The sequence below is a fragment of the Corvus cornix genome, chromosome 3, assembly GCF_000738735.6.
Source record: "Corvus cornix cornix isolate S_Up_H32 chromosome 3, ASM73873v5, whole genome shotgun sequence".
NCBI classification, from domain to species: Eukaryota; Metazoa; Chordata; class Aves; order Passeriformes; family Corvidae; genus Corvus; species Corvus cornix.
Window position 1 is genome coordinate 3,925,754 of NC_047056.1, and position 22,364 is coordinate 3,948,117.

General features: G+C 40.2%; 1 protein-coding gene across 1 annotated transcript in view; it reads left to right on the forward strand.

The window, feature by feature from the left end:
* The window catches only part of LOC104691559 (protocadherin Fat 4-like), a 30,711-nt gene extending 8,590 nt beyond the window's left edge, over nt 1-22,121 (forward strand). The window contains exons 12-37 of the mRNA XM_039570070.1: nt 83-181; nt 283-455; nt 1,391-1,539; nt 2,446-2,753; nt 3,365-3,634; nt 4,803-4,940; nt 5,733-5,949; nt 6,582-6,740; nt 7,154-7,305; nt 8,420-8,588; nt 9,499-9,707; nt 11,088-11,267; nt 11,855-12,074; nt 13,081-13,217; nt 13,898-14,041; nt 15,142-15,386; nt 15,866-15,975; nt 16,687-16,821; nt 16,977-17,113; nt 17,292-17,489; nt 17,826-17,920; nt 18,992-19,147; nt 19,662-19,859; nt 20,439-20,561; nt 20,952-21,162; nt 21,632-22,121. Coding sequence (XP_039426004.1) covers nt 83-181; nt 283-455; nt 1,391-1,539; nt 2,446-2,753; nt 3,365-3,634; nt 4,803-4,940; nt 5,733-5,949; nt 6,582-6,740; nt 7,154-7,305; nt 8,420-8,588; nt 9,499-9,707; nt 11,088-11,267; nt 11,855-12,074; nt 13,081-13,217; nt 13,898-14,041; nt 15,142-15,386; nt 15,866-15,975; nt 16,687-16,821; nt 16,977-17,113; nt 17,292-17,489; nt 17,826-17,920; nt 18,992-19,147; nt 19,662-19,859; nt 20,439-20,561; nt 20,952-21,162; nt 21,632-21,844 — 4,545 coding nt within the window. The 3' untranslated portion in view covers nt 21,845-22,121. The remainder of the gene's footprint in view (nt 1-82; nt 182-282; nt 456-1,390; nt 1,540-2,445; nt 2,754-3,364; nt 3,635-4,802; nt 4,941-5,732; nt 5,950-6,581; nt 6,741-7,153; nt 7,306-8,419; nt 8,589-9,498; nt 9,708-11,087; nt 11,268-11,854; nt 12,075-13,080; nt 13,218-13,897; nt 14,042-15,141; nt 15,387-15,865; nt 15,976-16,686; nt 16,822-16,976; nt 17,114-17,291; nt 17,490-17,825; nt 17,921-18,991; nt 19,148-19,661; nt 19,860-20,438; nt 20,562-20,951; nt 21,163-21,631) is intronic.
* The last annotated feature ends 243 nt before the right edge of the window (nt 22,122-22,364 follow it).

Sequence of the window (22,364 nt, forward strand, 5' to 3'; positions counted from 1 at the left end):
TTTCAATCCCTCGTCCCTTTTGAGAATTCAGTGTACAAGAGTTCTCAAAATGATCTGTGCATTGAACCACTGCCTTCTCTAGGATGGAACCATTGTGGTTACTGGCTCTGTAGACCGAGAAAGTAAAGACATGTATGAGCTGCTCCTGGTGGCATCTGATAATGGAGTGCCTCCAAGGCAGGTAAGGAGTAGCAAGTTATGCTTTATCTGAACTCCCTTTCATTTGTACTCTTAAGTGCCTGTGCATTTTCTAACTCATGTTTTTCTCCTGTCACACCCCAGAACTTCACACACGTCAGCATCCAGGTGTTAGATGTGAATGACAACGCTCCTCAGTTCACAAGGGCACAGTACTCAGCCAGTGTCCATGTGGCAACAGCAAAGGAAGGGGAGTTTGTCCTGTCAGTGTCTGCCACTGACCTCGACCTTGGGAACAACGCTGTCATTTCATACAGGTACATTTCTGTGAGGTTAATAAGTACCTGTTGGAAGAGAAACAGAGAGGTATTTTTATTGATCTTAAGAAGGATAAGATCTCTTCAAAAATATTTTACAAGCGCTATAATCAGTTATGATTTCTATGCTTAGGAAGAATTACAGTCGTTACTGGGTGTTTTAGAGCTTATCAAATCATGATGATGTCATAAGAGAAGGCACGACCAAATGATAAACTGGCAACAAAAACCCACAGCCAAGATTTGTTTGAATTTCTGAAATTCTGAATAATACATTGGAGTTTCTGGGTAGGAAGTAAATGAATCTCTGACTCTGTGCATATCTTCTGTTTGCTGGGAGGAGGAGATAAGAAATTAACTTCTTTAATGCGCTGTGCTTAGAAAAACCAGTGGAGAAAGAGATTTCTATGAGCCCTAAATCTTGGAAAATACCAGGATACCTTGAGGTGAAAAGCATCGATTGAGAAGGACAGGCGAATGAGCAGTAAACTTGTGGACGTTTAAAGCTACTGCCTTGAAAGAGGTTCTTTCTAACTATGAGATGGCATTCTGCCTAAAACACATTACTTGTGAGCAATCCAGTTATCTGTGAGAGTTCAGAGAACACCAGGAATTAGCAGGCCTTCAGATCAACGTCACTTGGGTTTCTCCTGCTGCTGAATATGCAGCTGAGTGTGCAAGATCTTCTCCTAGTGGGGACATCAAAGCCTTGGGGTATATGGGAACTGAAGGCATGAATGCTGTACATTTTCATGATGGAAGACCTACTTGGAAGTAAAAGGCCAATATATTTTAGGCTAAAGACAGCAATTAAAAGCTGCTCTTTACAAATAGGCAAACATTGTCTGTTGAGTGCTCCTTACAGAGGTAGCACTAAGTAGATGGCACTTCCAAGGACATTAATATGAATGCTCTCCTGGTTGCTCTTTAATCAGCCTCATGAACCATTCTGATGATTTCCGTATAAATGATGGCACTGGAGAAATCACCCTCAGCAGCAACCTGGACCACATCACAGCTGACACAGTTGTTACACTGACAGTTGTTGCTACTGATCATGGAGTTCCTCAGCTTGCCTCAAGTGGTAAACCACCTTTTACCCTTTTTTCTTTCTTTTCCCACATAAACATAACCCCTGCACACATTTAAATTTGAAATTAATCCCATTGCTGTCAAGTCAAACTGAATTTAGGGAAAAAAGACATGTTACATTTCAACAATGATGAATTCTTGCTCTTTGCCTTTTGATCTCCTCCAGGCCAATCATATTAACAGAAAACTTGGTTTTAGTAACCCTGGTTAGAATTTTTTTTTTTTTTAATTCATTTATTGCAGTTGTACTTATGGTACAAAAACCAGGACTCCATAGTTGTAGTCACTCCTAAAAGCTGTATTAAAATAATATTGATGACGTGTTTCTCTCTCAGTTTGTTCAGCTTTAAACAAACAGAAGCTGGCAAATCACCCTCAACTGAGTTTCTGTTCTTTCAAAAAATATTCAATCACGTAGTATTTTTTGTAACTTTTTCATGTGTTTTTTGGAGGTTAACTTTGATTTATTGTGAACAGGAGAAACAACTGATTTTCTTAAAATAGGACGAGTGGTCACAGCAGAAATTGTACTAGTGGGTTTATGTACATCCCTCCTCTCTTTTTACAAAGCAATTAAGGGTCAGATTTTTTAGGCATGTGAAGCACCTGCACATCCCATTAGCTTCAGATTGGTGATCCTTGCTCTCCTGTCACATTGAAGCAACACTTCTGTCATCAGGGAAGTGAGGTTATTCTGGAAAACCAATTAGGTATAAAAAGCATCACGTTTTGTGTTACATATTAATCTTTATTTCTATTGAGTCCTTTTTTCTTATCATTCCTCTTTCCTGTTGATATTTTCTATCATTTTCTACTGGTTCCTCAAGAGCTTAAGGAAACAGAGCATAGATCATGATGATTTTAGCAGTGACTTCACTATTTTAATTTCTTTCTTCAGTCTCTGTTACTCTCTACTTGCTGGTAAATGACACCAGCTTTGGACTGATTTTTGAGAGCTCCAGCTACGAGTTCAGCATTGAGGAAAACAAACCCTCAGGGACTGCAGTGGGCTCTGTGAAAGCTCTGACTGGAAGCATAGCTGTGCAAGTTGGGTACTCCCTGAAATCCCACTGGGACAAGTTCTCCATCAGTGACCAAGGAGACATCGTGGCTCTTGCCAGGCTGGATCGGGAAGAAGGAGACCTGTACAGCATCCTTGTGGAAGCTGTGGATTCTCTGGTGCCACCCAATACAGCTGTTGCTTTGGTATGGTAGATGTATTTCAAAATAGTTTTTATCAAGGAATATGAAATATCTTTTAAAAATATTACCAATCAAAAGTGTCTGCTGTCATGCAAATGTGAAGCTTTGAGAGCCTTCTATTTCATTTCCCATTTCTTATATCCTGAGGAGATATTACCATCTGGGGATATTATCAACTTCACAGATTGTGTCACTCCCTGAGAGTTCCTTGTGAACAGTCCATAGCCAGAGAAACTTATTAACACCAAAACTGGTTCTGTGCATAGTTCTGTCAAATGCATGAGGTAGATGAGCCAAAAAGCCCCAGGTTATTAGTTCTGCTCATCTCTTCCAGTTAGAGTGTGCTATCTCACATATATGTTATCTTGCAGCTGAGAACAAAAAAACATTCAAATTGCAGAGGCTGTGAAAGTGCTCAGATGCTGAAAAATGCTGAAGTTGTTATGTATCCCTTTGGGTTTTGTTCCTTGGTTTTTGTTTTTTTTTTTTTCTCTATGGGCTTCCCTGGACTAAAATGAATCAAAATTCTCCTTTGGACACTATTTCTACAGCTCAAACTTGTGTCTCTTTTCCCTTTTGTTTCCTTTTTTTTTTTTTTTTTTTTTTGAATATAGGTAACTGTGAGAGTTGAAGACGTCAATGACAACCCTCCAGTCTTCTCACCATGGATCCAAACTAATTTATCAGCTCCTGAGAATACACCTGATCTAGACTTGGGCACATTTTCTGCTACTGATCTGGATATAGGAGATAATGCACTTGTAAGCTACTCTCTGCAAGATGATTTTGCTGGAACGTTCCATATTAACAGTTCTACTGGCAAGCTGGTGACAAAAAAATCCTTAGACAGAGAAGTGATGGCCAGTTATGAATTGAAAATAATGGTAAGTTGGCAAATTTGATGCAAATTCATGGAATTCTCAACATTAAAAAAAGAGAAAATACTGAATCATCACAAGAAAGCCACTTAATCTTAGAGAATTCCATTAGAATTCATGAATGAATTTTGAGTGTTCCTTATGTTTTGTATGCAGAGCTCTGTTTTCTGCTCTGTAAATTGATATTAGTGAATAAATGACTTATGAACCCTAAATTTTAAAGGTCACAGTCACACAGCAGCTGACTGTGACATCTGCAAAGCTTTCCTGGGTCCATTTTAGACCATACAGCTGCCTTGCCAATCCATGTTATTTGTCCCTTTCCCCTGTGTTTTTCATTTTCCAAAATATATCTCCTTAGATCTTTTTAAAAAGTACCTGCAATGAGATTTTTCAAGTAAAAAAAAAAAAAAAAAAGAAAGAAAAAGCATAAACTTTCATTCAATATCCATGAGGGTATCTATTTATTCCAGCTGATTTTATTGATTTTTACTGCTACTAATCAGATCAATTATTGTGCATACAAAGAAGTGTTCCAGCACTGGCCATCAAGTACAAATATATTTGAAGGACATTTTTACAGCTCAAAGAACTTGCAGAAGATATAGAGGAAACATACTAAAAATAGAGCAGTGTCTTCTGAAAAATTTCAAGTTAATAAAAGTGGACACTTTTCAAGACAAATTGAAAATCTGTGTATGTACCTACAGATTAGAATTTTCTATGGCAGATGTTTGTGCAGTGTAAAACTGACTGTGAATTTGCTACATACTGGATGCTCTTCACAACTTGCTTTGTAGGCACTTTAAACCCTCAAAATGCAAGGGATTTCCTCATTCTTTTAACTGCCACAGCACAGACATCTGTACATAGCAGTTTTGTGTTGATTAGTGCCACATCTGATCACGTGACATGTTTGATCTGCATCCAGGCTCGAGCTTTTGATTAATTGTTAATGAAATGAGGCAGAGCATGTGATGGGGTGAGGATACCAGCTGCAGGAAGATGTGGCAACTAATCAAGTACAGGGCTAGAGAAGTGTCACTGGGGGATAACTGGTCTAGCAGAAAGACTTCAGAGGCAAAAGTTCACAGTTTTTGGAGCAAAATTGAACTGGCAAAGTAAGCTTGTGTGAAAGCAGTGCTGTTTTTAATGACAAGTTGTTCCTTCACAGGCCACTGATTCTGGCAAACCACCACAATCTGCAAGCTTAGTTCTGAGCATTGCTGTGGAAGATGTGAATGACAACCCACCGGTGTTCCCCCAGAAATCCTACTCCGTGACTGTGAGGGAGAACGAGCCTCCGCACGTGGTGTGTGGCACTAAGAGTAAACAGCCTGCTGTGCACTTGTTCTCTCTCTGGGCACTTGGAAGGGGCAGTGATCTCTCATGGCTGTGCACTGGTGAAGGTTGCTTTGTACTTTGTGGGGCCTGTAAAATCACACAGCACATTTGCTTTGTATGACAGTGGAGTACCTGTCCCACTGATTCTTCCTAAAGCTCTCACAAAGAGTGAGAGCTGCTCCCCCTTTCCCTCCTGTCCCCAGCAGCGATGCCACACTGCACAGATGGAGTTTCCACAAGATCTATGGGCAACATATTTTAAAGATGTTCAGTGCTGTAGGTGTTGTGCATATATCCAGCATTCCTCTTAAACTTTTCTGTACTAGAATCATGGAATAGTTTGGATTGGAAGGGACCTTGAAGATCATCTTGTTCCCGACCCTCCAGCCATGGACAAGGACACCTTTCTCTAGACCAGGTTGCTCAGAGCTCCATCCAGCCTGGCCTTTGAACACTTCCAGGAACAGGGCATCACAACTTCCCTGGGCAACCTCCCAGTGTATCCATTTCTGGCTCCATATCTGCCTTGCAGATGTGACCTAATGGTTTACAGGAATCAAGGGAAGAGGTATCACCTGACAATCCGTAACTGCCCTGCCACAAGCTGTGCCAGAATTCCAGCAGTGCAATTAATCAATTAATATGTAATTCAATCAGTAAACACCTTATGGGTCAATACCAGTCTTGTGTGCAGGTTTTGCCACTCTCTTTGTTCTGTTCGAAACTTTTTTGTTTCTGACTTTTTTCCCTTTCATTTTAGATTTTGAGTGCAGTAGCCACAGATGAAGATATAGGGTACAATGCCATCATTCATTACACCCTAACTGGAGAGACGACTTCATTTCATGTTGGAGAACTTTCTGGAGATATTGCAACCCTTCAGCCTCTGGACTATGAAAGTCATTCCCAGTATATGTTTATTCTGAAAGCTTTCAATCCTGGACAGCCACTTCTCCAGGACACAGCAAACATTACAGGTAACTCTACTTCACCACAGGAAATGAACTTTCATTAACCTTAGGGAATATTTCAGTATGTGCAATTATGAGGCATAAACCAATACTAATGCAGTCTGCTAGAATAAATTATCAGAAATGATGATGTGATCTTTCCACTATAGCCAGACGAAATTTTTCTAAAAAAAAGTTTGTCATGTCAAAAATGAAGATTTTTCACACAAACTGACGTTATTTCCCTCAATATATTCACATTTTTTTTCTATTTTCTGAGAACCTACTGACATTTTGATTGAAAAGGTTTCCAAAAACATAATTATGGGGTTTTTCTGCTTTTATACAGAAGGGCAGTTTCTAGGGTGATAAACAGTGTTGACAGTGATTTTTAGTGTTGTGAAAATAACAGTGCTTGATTTGCTGGCTTTTTTTCCTTAAAAACATGAAATAAATTTGTTCTGTTAGGGAAAAAAGACATAAAGATTTCTGTGTAATTGGTATCCTAGCTTTTGGCCAGCCCTACTTCTGATCAGGATGACTGGATATATTCTCATTCAGAGGAGCTGTGTTGGTTTATATTAGCTGAAAAAAAAAAACCAAAAACAACTTATAACCTTTTTAGGTAAAACTCACCAAATGTGACAATTCTTTCTCAGTTACTGTGGAAGATGTCAATGAAGAAGGACCCGTGTTTGACCAGTCCTCATATTACAAGATCCTTCCAGACAATTCTACAGCTGGCACACTGGTAGTAGATATCAATGCAAGAGATGAAGGCAAGGGTTATGATGAAGGCATTCTCTACAGTATTTCAGGTATGTTAGAAAAAGGTCTTAGGGCTGTTTATTACTGGGATACTTGATATGCTGAACCAAGCTGTGTGACACCAGAATGAGAGAGAATGGTCATAAAATGAACTGGCAGGCTCTGACTGGATAGAAGGGGTAAAAAATCCTCTGTGAGGATCAGTAATTACTGAACAGGCTGCTCAGAGAGGCTGTCCTTGGAGGTTCTCACCTGATGGATCAAAACCTTGAATAACCTGTGCTGAATTCACTCCTGGCCATGTTTTGAGCCAAGAGGTTGGACTAGAGGGGGTGTCTTGCTCCAAATCACATGTTCAAATTAGGATTTCAACCTGTCTCTCTTCTGTCCTGGGTACACACTTCGGTCACTTGTCTCTGCTGGTTCCAGGGAACATCTCCACCACTTCTTTTTCTGCTTTCAGGTGGAAACTCAGAAGGCCTCTTCAGTCTTTCCAGTGCCACAGGAGAACTCAGGTTAACAAGAGATTTATCCAAACAAACTGTTCCCCTGTATTACTCCTTGAACGTCACCGCTACGGATTTGGGTCTGCCGCCTCTTTCAACCTCTGTAAAGGTACTAAAATTTATACCGTGCACTGTTTGCTGCACAGCTGATTCCCCAGATTGTTTTATTCTAAACTGAGCATAACTGCACCAGGAAAGGGGTGTTAATGAGGCAAAACTATGCAAACCAGGAATCAGAATGTCAGGGATTCATTTCTGCTTCAGGCTACAAGGTAACAGTTACCAAGTTATGCTGCCCTAGCAATTGCTGGCACACCACCCAAAATGGTTATGATCATTCCATTTCAGAAAAAACAGACAGAAGCTTCAGGCTGTGAGGGAGGAGGATTAGAGCAGGGGAGACTTCTGTGCAAGGTCAAAGAGTGAGGCAGCCAGAAAGGATGTAATGGAAGTATGTGATAAATAAACAGGAGATGGCAAATAAAGTGTTCCTGTTAATTTTCCTATAATGTAAGATAAAAAACATTTCTAAATTGAAAAGTGACAAATGTAAATATGATTAAAAAAATTATTTTTACACAGTGCTTCTAACTTGCTGGTGATCTTTTGCCACTAAATATCACAGCAGAACTAAAAAAAGAACTAGAAATCTATATGGATAAAGACATAGAAAATTACCTTCAACAACCTTAAAATGTAGACTTACAAGCCATCATTCTTCAGAGGACTGGACAGCAGCTGTCTGGCAACAGTTAGAAATAAACTATCTTTACTTTTGTGAAACAGTAGGCACTATTTATTTACAACCTCTCACCTTTTTTTAAATCTAAAAATCAGTTATAATAGTTCTAAAATACTGTACGTGCAAGCTCCTGCTCTGGTTATACCCTCTCCAGTGGAAGACTGGAGCTGAGTGCATCTCTCTGAGAGCATCTCTCTGAGAGCTGCTTAGTTAAACAAGTCCTTTGAAATGTGCTGTAGGTGAGGAACTGGAATCCCCCTCTGCATTTAGCAGAGCACCCAGGTGAACCTAAACTGATAAGGTTGCTGGCCTTTTCCACCAAGATTTGCTGTCTTCAGGGCAGTGTGAAAGTCAGCACTCAGCAATCCCAGGCTTTTCCTCACTGGCCGAGACCTGGACTTGTGCTGTCTCACACCTCAGTAGGAAAGTTTTTGCTGAAGCTGAAAACATAACCCCCATGGCCATGTCCTTTTCTCTGCAGGTGTCAGTCATGATAGCTCCCATGGATGTCTCCTTCCCAGTATTCGTGGAAGAAGCCTATCACCCTGCCCCTCTGTCAGAGAAGACACCCCCAGATACATTTGTTGTAGAGATCAGTGCCTTGTACAAGCTCCCTGTGAACTACAGCATTGCCTCTGGAGATGAGAAGGGTGAGCCCTTGATGTGGAATAACGGGAAGAGGGGGTGTGAAACAACGAGCACAGCACTGGGCTTTGGGATTGTTTCTTCTCTCTCCTTTTGCTCTCATCTCAGTTCCACAGCCATTAATGCTGGATGTGAATGAACCCAATGTACCACTTTGATCTGCATCAGCTGCACATGATTGAATTCCTGTCACAGCAGCACCAGCCACGTGATCCAGGGCTGGCTTCACCAGCTGTGCACTGTGTCTGCTGCAGGCAGATCAGGTGGTACCTGGTCAGGAATAAAGTTACTCTGGCTGGAGAAAAAATAACTAATAGCACAAAAACTTCTAGTAGAAAAACGAACTCAGCAATGTTTTCTTAACAAATGTGAGCGCCTAGAGTAAGTTTACCTGTGGTCAAGTGCGTCAGTGCTTTGTCACATGTCTTTTTTTACTAAATATAGAGCTGATTTTAATCTATCATCAAACAGCCAATCTGTATTTCAATTTTGTCAAGTGTTCTATATGAAGTTGTGATCTTGAAGTTAGTTGCAAAATTCCTCATCTTCGTTAAGAACAGGACTTCTTAGGAAATATAAAAATTTCTAACTGAAACAGGGGCAAATAATCTCTCACTGTTTCAGAGGAAGGTGAAGACCTGACTGGAGAGTGGTGGACTGAATTTTCTCCCCTTTGGTTCCCATCTGTCCTTCTGAATTGTTTCTTTTTGTTAATTACAGACCTGGATATATCTGATGTTCTTGACAATCTTGTAAAAATGTTGAATTTCATTTTGTTCTTTGAAGAAAACTGTAACATACAGTATTTATGCAAATAATGTATATTTTTCATTGGAGGATTCATATCTTCAGTTTCAGCTGATAAAGTCATAACCAGAATAATTTCTGGTTGATTTTTTTTTTTTTTTTAAACAGGATATTTCATTATCCATTCATCCAGTGGTATCATAAAAACAAGTAAGAATCTAGAAGTGGAAGATTTTCCAGTAAATTTCAAGGTACGAGCAACAGACTCATCTAATGCTACTATATTTAATGAAGTTGAAGTGAAAGTGGAAGTTATCGATGAAAACAATTTCCCTCCAGTTTTCCCATCTTCTCTACTAGAAGAGAGATTGGCAGAGGTAAGAAAATGTCAGCCAAACTGAATCACAAAAATAAGTCTTCAAAATAATAATAATAAAAATAATCTTTTGTTGAGTATACAAGTAAACCTTCTGGAAACGGGCAGACTTGCTGTTCTGTTCTACCACATGATGTTGTGAGGTTTATTTCAAGCTGAAATCCCAATACACAAGAATGATCTAGAAATGTGGACTAATTGAAGGGAAAGTGAATCTTTCTAATAAGGGGCTCTATGAGGGAAGAACTACCACTCCATTTTGAATATTTTTACATAGAGAATATTCAGGTGCATTCAAAATCTATTGGATGTGCTGGGCACCTCACAGGCTCTCACTCAGCCTTTTTTAAGGGAGCTTCATGCAGAGAAGTAGCAGGGAAAAGTCTCTAATTTAGCAATACTTCTCCTCTTGCTCACATCCAATCTGTTGTGATTTTGCTGCCACAAGTGATCAGCAGCAGAGAACAAGCCAGATTTCAGTCAGATTTTCAGACGTTGTGGTTCTCTACAGAAGAAGCCACAGCATTTAAATATGCAAAAGCATCTTGCTCAACATTTCACTCTTCAATTTTCAAGCAACACTTTAATCTGCTGGTTGCTTTTTTAAAAAAAGCAGCACATTGATCATGTTAGCATTTTATAGAGCACATCCCTTGCCTTTGAGATCCCCAGCTGATGCACACACGTTCTCAATAGCAGCCACAACTGACTTAAAATCTAGTCCATTTCTACCACCGAGTTAAAAATAGGTTCACTTATTACACCTAATTTTAATATTCCCAGTTAGTTTAATGGAGGAGAACTAGAATCACATTTCCCAACCTTAAAAAATTGATTTCCATGTGAAATATTTACACAGTGGGAATTGCTGGATGCCCTGTTGGATCAAATAACTTGAGATCAGGTCTCAAATGGCCCTGCAAGTGAAACACTGATACCTTCTGTCAATCCTGGTGCAAATAACACTGTTAGAAAGGAAGAATTAGATTGTTTTGATAATTATCAGCCAAATAGTGTTCAGAAAGAAACGTGATTTTGGAGTTGAGAACACCCACTGAGTTTCATAGGAGAAGAGGCTGTTAAACAGAAATAACAGCAAGTCAGATGCTTGAGGTTAACATTTGGGCTGTTTGAAATCATTTTTCTTCCTGAAAATTGCAGCTGTGGGTAGAGACGTGGGGGGAGGAAAACAGTTATTTTCTGTAAATTAGAGAAAGCAAGAGACTCTCTTACTGTGCTGAACAAGTTTTGTAATTTTGATTTTGAAGAATCTATACTACTGTAAGTGGGTGCAATATCTGTAACTTTGCCCCCTTTCACATAATTCAAGCAATTGCAGCAAAACAGTCTCTGAGAGCCTCATTTTTTACTTCCTCCACAGAATTTACCTGCTACTCAGATTGTGCAGCTGAAAGCTCAGGACAATGACACAGGTAGAAATGGTTTCCTAACATATGGCATTCTCAATGGACATGGACTAAAATTCTGGATAAATGAAACAACTGGAATCCTTTATTCCACTGCCCCCTTTGATTATGAAGAGGAACCTACAGAGTATCAGGTTTGCTTTAGATTCCTTAAATCTTCTTTATTCACAACTCTTTCTCTTGGAAAACAGGTGACACTTGTGCTTTTGTTTAGCTGGATAATGCTTGAACATTTTCTGCACTGGTTTAGAATAGGAGCATCTCAAGGTGTGAGCCATTATTAAAACAAGCCACTGCCTTTTGACTATGATGAAATTCAAGCACAGCTCATTGTTCACCTGCCCTGCAAGCACTTCAACACGTGAATAACTAATTTCACAATGCCAGCTCGTGCATTCAGTACTGTCTGCTGCTTGAATCTGTGCTGGACCGAGAGCTTGCAGAGATGATTCTCAGTTAATCTTTTTGTTGTTGCCACTGCTGATATTTTTTATGATCTTATTTTGCTTCAAGCAAAAATACTGGTGAATTTGTTGGTTCTACATAGAAAGACTTTTTAAATTGACCCAAATACTCCTTAAGTTTTTAATCGTTATTTTGAGAACTGGACTTCACATTTCTAAGAATATTTCAAAGTTCAAAATTCACCAAGATACTGTTAATCCTTATGCAGGAACCTCTTTGTATGATTTCTCATTACCAATAACTGTGTAACTTACAGGTTGTGGTCTATGCTGAAGATGATGGAATCCCTGAGAAGAAGAGGGGTTACTGCACAGTTGTGATAAAGATCACTGATGTTAATGACTGGCCACCTGTGTTTGATCCAGTGCCTGACTTCAGAGTCAATGAAAACGTGCCTGTGGGATTCATAGTTGGAAAAATCACAGCATCAGACAGAGACACAGGAGACAATGCCTTTGTTCTATATAACCTCACAGGTAACAAGGAATTCTGTCACTGCACTGGCACTTTGTTGTCTATACAACTGCGAGGATAAATAACATGACCCATGTTATTTCCTAACCTCTTTCCATGAAAGCCAAGAAGGTTTCACTTTTACCTGGTTTGGAATGTTACTAACTTATGCTCATACAATTTTCAAACCAACTGAGTAGGAACTTTGCAGAGACTACAGATGTTTGTGCTTTTAATTGTATTCTTAATCCTGTTAAAAATCAGCTTTATAAAAAATCTTTAGCTACTTGACTGCCATAGCTGCAATCAACAGGAGAAATTTTGATGAAAAGAGACAATTTTCTGAATGAGGAATAAGGGCCTAATTCATCCCTGCCTTGTAGAACACAACAGAGATGGAAATTTAGACTACTTTGGACCAAAGCCTGCAGGGAGCTGAAATAGTTGGTTTAGTTGTAAGGACCATCAAAAGCAATGTGAATACAGTTTATATGGTTTTAGTCCTTTATTTCCAATATGCATACAAACTTTGAGCAAAACCAGCAGAAGTCACTGCCATGTCTGTTGGCAGCCACATCGATTTCTCTTTACATCTCTGGGTCACTCAGTCTGCCTCCGTTAGAGACAAAATAAATTCACACAACTCCTCTGAGAGGTCTTGGCAGGAGCACTGTGTTCATAACTACTGCAACCAGCAAACATGAGAGTGAGCCTCCAGAAGGTCAGAACACTGCACAAGTGCCTCAAAAAGTTGCACAGACCTGGAGAAACTTGTTCAACAGACTGACCCCAGAACACCAACTATCGATCACCAGGGTGATAGACGTCCCTGTAAAATTCATTAACCCATTCTCTTGGCTCATGTTTCAAATGCCCATCCACTCAAAATATTTCTGCATTATCTATCTGGTACTTTTAAAAATTGTTTTAATGAGTTTAGGACACAAGTAAACATATAGTTTAAGAGTGTAGTTAATTATGTGTTTCTAAGATGTATTAATGGATGATGTTTGTTTAAACCTATCTCAGGTGATGGAGAAAATATATTTGAAATAGATGAAATACAGGGCATCATTAAGATAAGGAACTCTCCAGACTATGAAACCATGAATAAACACAATCTTACAGTGACTGCAGTCAACAATAAATCTGCCCCTTTCCACAAGGTAAGAGACCATTACTGTAATGAACAGCGACCCTTCAGAGTGGATTTTGAACTATTGGGAAGGAGATCTATCCCAGACATTTACTGTGTGGAATAAATGAGTCACCTCATCATGTTTAGAGTCAGACTTTTACAGCCTTTAGCCACACTGAGTAGCAGTATACTTTCATTATGTGAAATACTTCAAAATTATGCATGGTAGGCTTTGACCCTGAATTGTTTGCTGACTGACCTGTGCTGGGGAACAGGAGTTTGCCTGCTGCTGTTACAACTGTAAGTGATGTGATAATTTTTTCATGGGAGAAGAATAATTTTCAGCAGATTGTTCTAGTTCTGCTGTATCTCTTTTATTTGAAAAGATATTAGACACTTTTTTAACAGAACCAGAACAGGTGGGGCATCCTGAACTGCATGCAGGACATGTTGGTCTCCTAAACATCCTGTTCTTACTCATTCAGACACCTTTCAAGAAGTAGGATCCTACTGCAACATTGAATTCCTGCTTCTGTTAAAATCCTGTAGTGATCTCTGATGTTGAGTTCACAAAATTAAACCCAAACAACATTTCACTGCAGCGTTTTCAAAGATTGATTTATACTTTGTTGTATGTGCAAGGAAAAAACAATGCTAAATAAGAGATTCCAAATACTCTAAAATGCACGCCACCATTTTGTTTTCTAGACAACTACCCATGTCAGTGTTGCAGTGATCGATGAGAACGATAACGCCCCAGTGTTCTCCCAGAGCTCCTATTCCGCTTCCATAAACATGGTGAATCCTGTGGGTGCTCCTGTCATCACCGTGAGCGCCACCGACCGCGACCAGGTAACGCCTCCTGTTGGACCTGACACTGCTCTGCGCTGCAGCACAAACACATCCTGCTCCACTCTCTAGGCACGAAGCACCAAACGCAGCAGAAAGTGAATCCAGCTCTGGGAATTGGAAATTAGGAGTTTTGCTGGCTCTGCCTTGACAATGACATACTCCCTGGCTTTGGGCATGTTTCCTCAGCTGTGTTTCCTTTAATTTTTCCCTTTACTACACAGAGCTGCACCAGTTCTTCAGAAGTATACAAGGACTGAAGCAATTTAGTGTCTCTGAAGTTATTAGAACTTTTGAGGTAGAAGAATCTGTAAAAACTGAACATCAGCTGCTCGAGCAAGGAAATGTCTGCTTGCCAAACTCCTCTGAAGTGTGGCACCCCAGCTAATTCTCTCCATTCCCATCTTTAAATGTAATTTTGCTTGATATATCTGTACTACACCCATCAAATAGTATCCAGGCACTGGCAGGGATATCCAGTAGTCAACCACATCGCCATGGCAACATCACTAGTAATTACATCATTTACAAGATGAAACATCTCAAAGTGACAACAAAATAGGTGTAGCAGGTGCCTTCCTGTTTCTTCACGCATAATTTTGGTTAGAATAGCTGCAGCTGTGGTACATTGCTGCAAATCATCTAACAGCCCTTTTTTAATCAGCCTTTTCAATGATCTTGTATAAAAAGTGAAATTGCCTTTGAAAATTGCTGAACTGTGGGAGGTCTGCATTGAGACTCCCATGAAACTCCTCCTTCAGCTGTGCAGAGTGGCACTTGTCCTCCCTGTGCCACCCTCACTACTCTGACTGTCCCCCTCTACACATCTAACTTATTTTCATTAGAGATCTTTTTGCCATGTTTTTACTGTCTAAATGACCAATTCATTGTGTATTTTCTTCTGCTTTGTGTTTGGGGTTTTTTTTGAACTGGCACCCATCCTACCATAGCTAACCTCACGTTTTCATTCTTAAAAGAAAAAAAAAAAATCACTATTTTCAAAATAATTTCACTAGATGTTTTTTGGATCTCTTGTTTCAGTGCTTACCCTACCCTTCCAAACATACTCCCAGTTCCATGAGATTGTGTTCCTTTCATGGCAGGGGCAAAATGGCCTTATTGAGTATTACATCCTCCCGGATCCTGGTGTGAGCCCGTTCTTCCTGATAGAGGATGTGAGTGAGGGGAAGATAATTACAACTGGAAACCTGTCTAGATCTGGAGAGATGCATTTAACAGTGATGGCAAAGGACAAAGGTTCTCCTCCTTTAAATGGCACTGCTGTGGTTACTCTGAACGTGTTTGACAACCGTCCATTCGTTCCTCGCTTTAACAAAAGTGAGATCAGGTGAGGCTTTCATATCAAGTTATATAACTGGGATGTGTTCACCAGGTAGTGCAGAACATAGCAAAGTTGAAGGTAATTTTCATATTTTTCCATGCAGAAGAAAGGACATCAGTTTTGGGGTTTATTTAAGCAAAATATAGGAAATTCTGCTACGCTGGGGTTCTGTGAATGTGAATTGAGGCATTGCCTTTTATTTCTCTACTTTGCAGCTTTTATAAGCCAGATACTTTGTTCCTTTCCCCTTGCACACTATAAAACATTTTTCCTTAGGTTTTACTCAAGGATGACCCAAAATCTGGCTGGAAAACCAGGGTTTGCACTGCACTCTGAAAGTTGGGCAGATTGAGCAAACAACTGGGAGGTGGGGGCAAGATTTTCCACAGAGAACTCTCTTTAAAAGAGCTAAATTTTAGAGCCTGCCTGGGCAACAACTGTTGGCAAATTTAACATTGTGATTTATCATTTATTTCCTGCATTAGCGTTTCCGTTTCAGAAAACACAGGAGTGGATTATTTAATTTATGATTTTGCTGTGGTTGAAACTTCAGGAAAACCTATTGATTACACTGTTGTATCTGGCAATGAAAGAGGTGAGTACTATCCCCCTAATGAGTTAAAATAGCCAGGGGAACATCATAACCTGTCTTTTGCATGGCAGGTGCTGCTGTGCACAAGTGAGGAGATGGAGAGCATGGATAAACTTTTTTTTACAAAAAGGAGTACACAGAGAATTTCTTTCAGAGCTTTTCAGCATTGACTTTGCTGATCTCTGGCTTTAGAAAGGGTGGTAACTTGCTACAAAATGGGTTCCTTTAGTCTTAAACGATGATAATTTAGAGACTGGGGGAGCCAAAATAGAAAGTGCTGTAAACAAGCAGCTTCCTCCCTGCCAGTCACTTTTAGTCCATCATTTCCTTGCACTTATGTTAAGGCATCTGCCCTCCTGCAGCTCTTGCAGCTGTGCCCAGGCTCCACTTGGCCCACAACAAAGGAAGTGTGTAGAAACTGAGAGAAAACTTGGAAATACATAAAAAAATGGAGTTGTGCAAGAAGAAGCTGCAATACTCCTTATTTGTGAAATAATGTGAAATTATTTTTCACATATGCTGTTCCTTTGCACGTTTAAGAGCTGTTTGGTGTGGGATGGGCACCCAGCTGTGATGCCTTTGCTGTTTGGCCAGTGGAAGTGTTGAATTTCACATTGTTCAGAAACATCCCAAGAGCAACTAAGACACAAGAGATAGGAGGGGTACAAGTGAAATGGCAGCTGTAACAGCAAAAGTGCATGTTTTTCCTTTCAGGTCACTTTAGACTGGATCCTGAAAGTGGGGAGCTGAGAACAGCAGTGAATTTGGACTATGAGGAAGTTTCTCAGTATGTGATTTTAATTCAAGCAAACAAAAAAGTCTTCTCTGCTGCAGGAGCCCAGCGTTCAGGTAGCTTTTTGCTTTGAATGACATTCCAGGGGAGCAATGGCCATGTGTCTTGTGTTTGCAACCCACACAGGAGTTGTGATTCTCTTTAACTTGTGAAGTTTGATATGAAAGGTGAAAAGCTGACAGTCAAGGTTGTTCACTTGTGTTTTTTCCAGGCCTGTTTGCTGAGAACGTGGCCATGCTGACGATCTCTGTGCAGGATGTGAACGAAGAGCCCGTGTTTTCCAGCAACTCCTACTCTGCCCGCATTCCCAACTCTGTGCCCTACAAATACCCCGTCGTTACAGTCCAGGTAGAGTATTTCCTGTGCTCTTCATGAGGACAGAAATCCTGTGAAAGGTCTGGGTTTCTTTCACTGGGTTAAAGGAGCTCTTAAATCTGCTCTTGAGAGCTGAGTTTACTGGTTGAAGAGCAATGTGCAGTCTAAAAGCCACAAGCAGAGTGTCATAAACCACTTTTTTTAAACCCAGGCCACAGATCCAGATTCAGGAGACAATGGACTTCTGCTCTACAGCTTAGTCAGAGGTCAAACTGACGAATTTGACATCAATGAAAACACGGGACAGATTTTTACGGTTTCTGTAGCAGGAAAGACTGGAACATTTAATCTGGAAGTCCAAGCTGCAGACCAAGGCACAAGAAGACTCACAGCCTGGACAACAGTCAGTGTAAGGAAGATTTTTCTATATAATCCTGATTTATTTCCATGTCAAGATTGTAAACAAGAAGGGCTAAGTTTTTTTGGTAATGGCAAAACCAAAAAATTACTTAACACAGTCAATAGGGCTGTCAGCTACATGAATATTTACATACTAGAATTAAGATGTTGCCATTTTCATTGACACATAAAAATATGTTGGCACGAAAACTGATTTTTGGAGGACAGTTATTTTATATCAGAGGGTTTTTGTTATTGTTTAGTGGGTTGGTTGTTTGAGGGTTTTTTGATCAATCTATGAGAGGTACAAATGCTTTAGAAAATCTTACATGTGATTCTTTATTAGGTAACTGTTGATTCCAGTTCCAGCAGCAACATTGTGATGCTGGTGCTTAGTCAGAAGATCAACGTGGTGGAAAGAAACAGTGCTGAAATACAAAGGTATTTTTGAAGCCATGAGTTTGTTCTGGTATAATTTCTAATGATAAATTTACAGTCCCTTTGGGATAGGGGTCTGACATCCTACAGGGAGCTGATACAGCCAGTGCCCAGGAAAAGCCAGGCCTTCAATCTGATGTAGCTCAGAATAATTTGAGGGAATTCACAGGAATCCACCAATTTTTGCCTCGTAAGTTTTTGGCCTGAGCTGACAAATCCCAAAGAGGTCATTGGACTAGACAATTTCAAGAGGTTTCTTCCCACCTCAATGTTTGTGTCATTTTTAACTGCCTAAGGGTTTTCATGGATAGCAAGATAAAAATGTGGAGACACAGGACAAAGATAAATGTGGAGACACAAACCAAACCCACCATTGCTACAGGTGAAAATCCCCCCTCATGGCACAGCAGCAGAGCTTCTCCAGGACATCCCAGCCCTGCAGGAACAGGGGATTAGCCAGTGATGTGTGATGGCCACCCAACAATTAAAACCATAATTGGGCCTTTTTGGCATGTTAACAAAGATGGAAGATCGGTTGTTTGGCCATACTATTTACATTGGAAAGATGGAGTCCTGTGCTTATGAAGGGAATTCACTCTGAAGGTGGAAAAAATGACTTTGTGTTGTCGCTGCTATTATGGACCAGTTTCTTGCTGGTAAAAAATGGAAAACTTTCTTGGAAGCAGCTGGTGCTGATTGCTATCAGAATGATGGATTCACTGGGCCACTGGTCCAATCCAGCATGAAAATCTCTCTGGAAAAAGAGGAGAAAACAATGAGGATTATGAGACTAAATTTCCCTCCTCCCCACCTTTACTGTTTATAGTAATCTATAGATATTGTTTTCCTCTGCTACTCAATCACCCAACAATTTTGGGCAAACAGCTTAATTCCTTTGCTGATGATAATCCTGCATTTTTACATGCTTAGGTTAAAATACCTGCCAAGGTATTTTTAGTAGTATCAATTAATATCTGGCAAATGTTTTATTAAATACCACTTTATTTAATTTCCAGAGTAAAAGAACCTGTCATTGCCCAGTTCATTAAAAATGTTTTCTTCATATGATGCCAGGGTCCTGGAAGACAAACTTGGATGGAATATCTACGTGGTTGATATTTCTTCCAAGGAGACTGAAAGAAAAGCAAGGAGCAGCACTGATGAAACCCAAGTAAAAATCATTGCTTTTGATGAGGCCCACCAGGAAGTACCTGCAGAAGATGTGAAAAGGTCTGTATGGCACAGTCTGCCCTCTGGGTGGCAGGGCTTATGCAGATAGGGTTTTTTAGAGTTCAGAAAGCTTTTTCAGTATTTACTGACAGCTAATTTTCGGACTTCGCCAAAAACATGAATAAGGCTGCTTCATTGTGCAAAACAGATTCAAAAGTCAGTTTAAGAAAAAAAAAAGCTGAAGCAGAAAGAATATAATTAAAATGTATATCGACTTCAGAGCGGCAGAACATTGATTAAAAACTCACACTTTAGGTGTATTTTACATTTCTTTGGTAACCTGGCAGTGATGTGGGTCTAGTTCAACTGTCCCAGCTTTGCAGCATTTTAGGTCATGAGCACCAGGGCTGGTTGCTGGAAAACAGAGCTTTTCCTGAATGAAAGAAATGATAAGTCTGAATCCTCAGAAAAGGTCTTGGCAGACCAGGGAGGGATATCCTGTATTTTTTTCACTACTCCTCCAGCCAAAACGAAGATCTGGTAAATCACACACATTTTACCCTTCCATCCTCAGAAAACTGAGGGAGCAGAAGGGCGACATTGAGGCGGAACTGGAGAAGGTGTTCTCAGCATCCGTCAGTGCTGCCATCGGGGAGGCTCCCGGAGCGCCGGCATCCTCGGACTTCGTGGCTGCCATCGTGCTCGGGGTCCTGTTCGCCGGCACCTTCATCGCCTTCCTGGCCTACATCCTGCTGGATCTGAGAAGGAAAAGGTACAGAGGGTTTGCCTTAGCAAAGCCATTTGGATTTACAGCTGATTGGTTTAATTAAATGTCAACTCGAAAAATATTTGTCTGATAAATTACTGGCATTTGCAGGGAGCATTGCCTAAGATTTGCTATGCTGGATCACCACACACAGCTGAAAGTTGTTTCTTCTTGTGTTTCTCACTCAGCAAAAGCAGAAATAAATACTTCTAAATCAGAGAAATGTGAACAGCAGGAATTTTAACTGGGAAGGGGGGCCTACGAGTCTCTTCCAACCCCATAAATGATGAAAGCAAGGGAGGTTTTGCTGCTTAACTTCAGTGGCAGCAGGACCACATGGTAGAGGAAAACAAATAATTTCCAGAAGGGAAGCAAACATTTACACTGCTACCATTATGGAAAAATAGGAAATACTCCAAACTAATCCCCAGAATAATACTGAAAATAAATGCTGTGTAAAATAATGTGTATTAAACTTCTGACACAAAAAAATCATCTTCTGTTTCTAAAACAACTAGGAAGCCAATCTTCAAAAAGAATGAATTATTTTAATATATTGTTATTATTTCAATGTATTATTTTCAGGAAGTATGGGAAACAGGATTTGGCTAAGAAAGTCAAAATTGCGGAGGGCATTGATAACCCGTGGGCAGTTGATAAAAATGGAAGTCTGAAAAGCTTAGAGAAACCAGAGCACATGAATAATGGGTAAGTAGACTGCTGCTATCACATATTTATAGAAAATTGCATATAAAAAACGTGGTTCTAGTTTATTCTGGTACCATAGGATTTTCCTTGGATCTCTCACTAGGCTATAGGTTCATTTTTAAAGACCCTTAAAATGAGAAGTTAAAAGTCTCTACACTTGAAGGAAGTTAATACCCTTTAATCTTCTATCAAAGGCAAATTCCTACTTACTCTTTAGCAAATTGTTAATCTTGATGCAGAGAAGAACCTTCAGGATCCAAGAAGCTACTTAACATTTCCCTGGGTAAAATCCCACTGATTTTGAGATCAGTGCACATGCTGCTCTTGGTTGTAGAGAGGCTGAGATTTTGTCTTAGCTCAAGGTGCTGTGAATTCTCTTAACTCTCTCAGGAGAACTGAGATGATATCATTTGACAACCTGGAACGCACCAGAGGAGGTGATGCTGAAAAAGATGAAATTCAGGCCCCTGAAAAAGACAATTACCTGGACACAGTGCTGCTGGATTACAAGAGTGAAAGTGAGCAAAATGGAGCACCTGAAAAAGCTGCTGAAAGTAGAAATGTGGAGGCCCAGCCCACTGTAGGATTCACAACAAAACAGGTAATGAGCTTTTTGATTGCAAAGCATGGAGTGAAAAGTATTTTATTGTTATTCATCAAATAACTGAAGGAATTATCAAGAAAGTAAATCTGATGGAACTAAAAAAAAAAAAAAAAATCTTGGGAAGTACTCCCTGGAAATGTTCAAGGCCAGGCTGGACAGAGCTTGGAGCAACTTTGTCTAGTTCAAGGTGTCCCTGCCCATGGCAGGTGGGGTGGAGCTGACTATCTCTTAGGGTCCCTTCCACCCCAAACCATTCTATGATCCTATAAAAAATCATAGAGGAGGGGCTGTTTGTCCCTGCCTAGCAGAAGGAGCAGGACTTCGATCCAGAACTGATGACTTCCTTCTATCTTCACGGAATGTGTACAGTAAAGGGCTCACAATTTTATGATTTCTACTGCTTATAATTTGTCCACACTCAACCATTTGTAGCTTTCTGCCTCACCTGTGTCACACTTTTTTGCAGGATTCCTTTGTGACAGACATGTACCAGAAGCCAGCTCTTTCCTTAACACCTCATCCCACATTGCCTGCCCCTGAGAAAGAACTGAAAGGAGTAAAATTTTCAGAGGTGGCAGTGATTTTGGACACAGAGCCTGGAGATGATGAACTTGGAGATGATGAGCCTGAAGATGATGATTCTGAAGATGACAAGCCTGGTGATGATGTATCTGTCTGATAAGAACACTCGATGAAGAAAATTCTTAGAAAAACCACAATGAGACTCATTGGAACAGCTCAGAATTAAATGAGCAATAAGAATATGGGAATGTTATCCAGATTTTAATTCTGCTTCTGTTGTAAGGATGGATAAGGACGAGAACAAGCAATATGAGGGAAGGGCTGCAGTGCTGTACTGCAGGGTTGCTTCCCCAGCAGCAGCGCTGCCTCACAGTGTATTTAATTTCTCTCGGCACGTGTTAAATGGGCAAGACAATAAACCCGATTCCTGTGCAGTGTCATTGCTTCAGATGGAGTAATTTTGGGACATCAATTATTCTGTTCTTTTCCACAGAAGTGTCCGCCGCAGTGTTTGAAAACGAGAGTCTGTTTTCTAATTTTCCTGTTTTCCTTTTCTTATTTTTTTCTCTCCTCTTTTCCAGTTAGGCGGTGCCTTCCCCCGGAGCCGGGAGCAGCCCCGGAGGAGCGGCTTTTCCTGGGCACAGGAGCGGAGGAGCTGTCGGTGAGACCCAGAACGG